At 49.4% G+C, this 3,964-nt stretch overlaps 1 protein-coding gene across 1 annotated transcript; it reads left to right on the top strand.

Moving 5' to 3' along the window:
• Positions 1-959: 959 nt before the first annotated feature.
• Positions 960-3,744, top strand: POU3F4 (POU class 3 homeobox 4). The gene has a single exon (XM_035113872.3). The coding sequence runs from the start codon at positions 1,000-1,002 to the stop codon at positions 2,101-2,103; it is 1,104 nt and encodes a 367-aa protein (XP_034969763.1). The 5' UTR covers positions 960-999; the 3' UTR covers positions 2,104-3,744.
• Positions 3,745-3,964: the final 220 nt, after the last annotated feature.

The raw sequence follows: 3,964 nt of genomic DNA, 5'->3' as shown, positions 1-3,964 counted from the left end.
CACACACAGAGAGAGAGACAGAGACAGAGAGGGGGGGGAGAGAAGTGTTTCATTTCTGTTTCTCTGTGTGTATGAGTATGCAACATACCCAAAAGTATGACAACAGTGTCATGTATGCAATATGTGTCCCGGATAAGTGTTCGTCTGATATTCTCTCTCACACACACACGAAGTTTCCTAGGCAAGGTGTAACTTTTGAGGCGCCGCCGGGGAGATTGACTCGAGACAGTTTTGTCTATTTTGTTGTTGTCCCCCGCTACCCCAACCCCTTAATCTCCCAGTTGCTTTCAGACTGACTCCAAAATGCTAAGAGGGATTTGGTGGTGGTGTGGTATTGTGGGGAGACGTCTATAGATTGTGTTAAGGAGAAGCTGTCCGTCTTGAAGGTGGGTATTTAACCTCCTTTCACCTGCCCCCTCCCAAGTTTTCCAGGAAAGGGGTCTATACCTGGAATTAATCAATACAAATTTAAACCATGCCCTCGTATTCCCTTGCCTCCTCCTTTCCCTTCCTCCCACCTCTTTCCCTTTCTTCTTCTCCTAATAAGATCTAAAAAATGAAGTAGCGGCGGCAGAGGGGCAGATGGGGTGGGTGGGCTGAAATAAATGATATTGTCCTGCAGCGGCGAAAGGGTTAACCAACTGAATCGTGGGCAGCCCGCTTGCGGCAGCCAATGGAACCTAAAGATTGATTCACTTCCTGCTTCCAGACTCCCTCGTTTTAACCCTTCTCCGCCTGCAAGCTTCTTGATCTCCCTTTCTCTCTCTCTCTCTCCAACTCCCCTCCCTTTGGACGGGCTCAGAGCCAGCCTCTTTGGCGAACCCTCATTGGTTGCGGCGCCCACTTCCCGGCGGGAAGATGCTCTCGGATTGGCCGCCGGCGCTGCCCGTCAGCATGCGGTTGCTGATTTGGCTCCCTTTAGGCTGGGTAGATGTCAAAGGCTGAACGCATCTCCCTTTGCCACATTATAACTAGTAGGGGGAATCCTGAGCATCAAGCATGGCTACTGCGGCGTCGAATCCCTACAGCATCCTCACTTCCAGCTCTTTGGTCCACGCAGAATCGGCGGGGATGCAGCAAGGAAGCCCATTCCGGAACCCCCAGAAACTTCTCCAAAGTGACTACTTGCAAGGGGTCCCCAGCAATGGGCATCCTCTGGGGCACCACTGGGTGACCAGCCTGAGCGATGCAGGCCCTTGGTCGTCCACCTTGACCGCCAGCCCTCTGGACCAGCCCGACGTGAAGCCAGGGCGGGAAGACTTGCAGCTGGGGGCCATCATCCACCACCGCTCGCCTCACGTTAGCCACCACTCGCCCCACCACACCAGCCACCCCAGCGCCTGGGGGGCCAGCCCGGCTCACAATTCCTCGCTCACGTCGAGCGGGCAGCCTCCGCCTCCTCCCTTGAACGTCTACTCTCAAGCGGGCTTCACGGTCAGCGGGATGTTGGACCACGGGGGTCTGACGCCCCCTCCGGCTTCGGTCACGCCGCAGGCCATGCACCAGGTGCTGAGGGACACCCCGGACCACGGCGACCTGGGCTCGCACCACTGCCAGGACCATTCGGACGAGGAGACACCGACGTCGGACGAACTGGAGCAGTTCGCCAAGCAGTTCAAACAAAGGAGGATCAAGCTGGGCTTCACGCAAGCGGACGTGGGTTTGGCGCTGGGCACTTTGTACGGGAACGTCTTCTCTCAGACGACCATCTGCCGGTTCGAGGCTCTGCAGCTGAGCTTCAAGAACATGTGCAAGCTTAAACCTCTGCTGAACAAGTGGCTGGAGGAGGCCGACTCCTCGACGGGGAGCCCCACCAGCATCGACAAGATCGCGGCTCAGGGCAGGAAGCGGAAGAAGCGGACCTCCATCGAGGTGAGTGTCAAAGGGGTCCTGGAAACGCATTTCTTGAAGTGCCCCAAGCCGGCGGCCCAGGAGATCTCGTCTTTGGCGGACAGCCTACAGCTGGAGAAGGAGGTGGTGAGGGTTTGGTTTTGCAACAGACGGCAAAAGGAGAAGAGGATGACGCCGCCAGGGGACCCGCCGCAGCCGCACGAGGTTTACTCTCACAGCGTGAAAACAGACACCTCCTGCCACGATCTTTGACTATGAAGGACCCACTCGGGAACTGGGCAGCGGCGCGGATCCTATGGGTGTGACATTCATTCCCCCCCTCCTTTTTATTCCGTTCTTCTTCTTATTCTTCTCCTGCCCCTGCCCAAACCAGGATTTTATTATTATAATTATTATAATTATTATTATATTATTATTATTATCGGTAACTTTACCTTCATCAACCCTTCAGGACAACATCAACCCGGCCTCGACATTAAGAAAATGAAAAGAATAGTTTATAATACATACCTCCTCGCCTCCCGTCATTACCCCACCCCGCTGCTCATTCCGGGCAGCACATATACTTATTTATATGTCTATACTTATTTTGTTTTTCTTCTGTTTCTCTATCTCTCCAACCTTCCCCACCCCCTCGCCGATTTTCTGTGGTAAACATCAAGGCTTTAAAAAAAAAAATCTCCGATAGGAAGACAACAAAACAAATGCATTGTCTCTCTCTTTCCATATAGATATATACACAAAACGTGCCTATGAATAACCTTTCAGCGCCTTGGTCTGATCCGATGTATTTCAGGTTTTGGGGTATATTTTTTTTGTTTTCGCTTTAGCTTTGCTGGACTTGGCTTTGCTCGTTCCTAAACCAGACTTTCTGTATAGCGGCCTTCCGAAGGCTGGGGGGTGTTACACTACAACCTGTAGGTAACATTTGTGACCTAAAATTGGAGGAACCCCATAGATCAGCTCCTCCTCCCCTCTCCCCCTGCAGGTCACTGATTTTCTGTAAAGGGGGGGGGAGGGGAGACAGGGGAAAATGTATTCTATTTTCCCCAGTCCCCATTAGAGGGGGGTGGAATCTGGAACCCCTCTTTTCTATGCCCCAAAGACAGAAATAAGAGGTGACTAGTCAGAAAATCTGATTTTCTCAACCCTTCCTTGTCCCGTCCTTTCCGATATATTTAAATAACTTTCAGAATTAAATAACGTCAACATGGAAATTCTCTAAAAGAAGCCTCCTACTCGCCCCCCATACCCACCCCCATCCATCCCCGTGCCTGATTTTGGCTTGTCTAAACAAAGATCGAACATGGAAACATCACCAGAATAACTTATATATCTTCGACAATGTGTATGTATATATATATATATATATACATACACACACACACACATACAGATACGACTGGATCCATCCTGATCGGCCCCTGGAGCTACGGTCTGTAGCCAAACACATTTCCCGTCCAACGCTTAGCTTCAGAATAAATCAGTTTGCTTGCGTTTCTTATCAAAAGTCAAAAGGAAATCAGCAAGGGTTGAAATTAATAATGGGTATGGAAGGTGGTTGGGTGGGTGGGGGGAAGCAGTAAGGAATTGGGTTGTGGTTTTTACTGATATGCTGCAGATCTGGTCAAAAGCGTTTTGTTATTAAGTTGTATTTTTTAAAAAGAGTTTCCCCAAAGCAAATAAAATGCTATTTTGCTTGTAGATTCTCCCCTCCCCTTCCATGCCTGTCATTGGAAATAGCTCCCCTCCATTTGTGGACGTGTGTGTTTACAAAGGCGCACATTATAGGGGTGTGCAGGCACACACAAACACGCTGTACAAACAGACGCATTGCCCATTGTTTGTCTACGGACACCTAGGCAGGACCACAATGTGTGTGTGTGTGTGTGTGTGTGTGTGTGTGTGTGTGTGTGTGTATATATATATATATATATATATATATATATATATATATATATATATATATATATATATATATATATAGTTATACTAGTAAAAAAAAATCCAGGGTATTGTGCCCACCCATCCATCACTACTCTGACACACCTATCGATATAATATGAAAGGAACCCTGGTTGCAAATTTGCAGCTCTGGAATGATGCAAAAAAC

This window comes from Zootoca vivipara, chromosome Z2 (genome assembly GCF_965207765.1).
Source record: "Zootoca vivipara chromosome Z2, rZooViv2.hap1.1, whole genome shotgun sequence".
NCBI classification, from domain to species: Eukaryota; Metazoa; Chordata; class Lepidosauria; order Squamata; family Lacertidae; genus Zootoca; species Zootoca vivipara.
The sequence above is the reverse complement of the archived record's forward strand: the minus strand, read 5'-3'. Positions and strand labels throughout refer to the sequence as shown.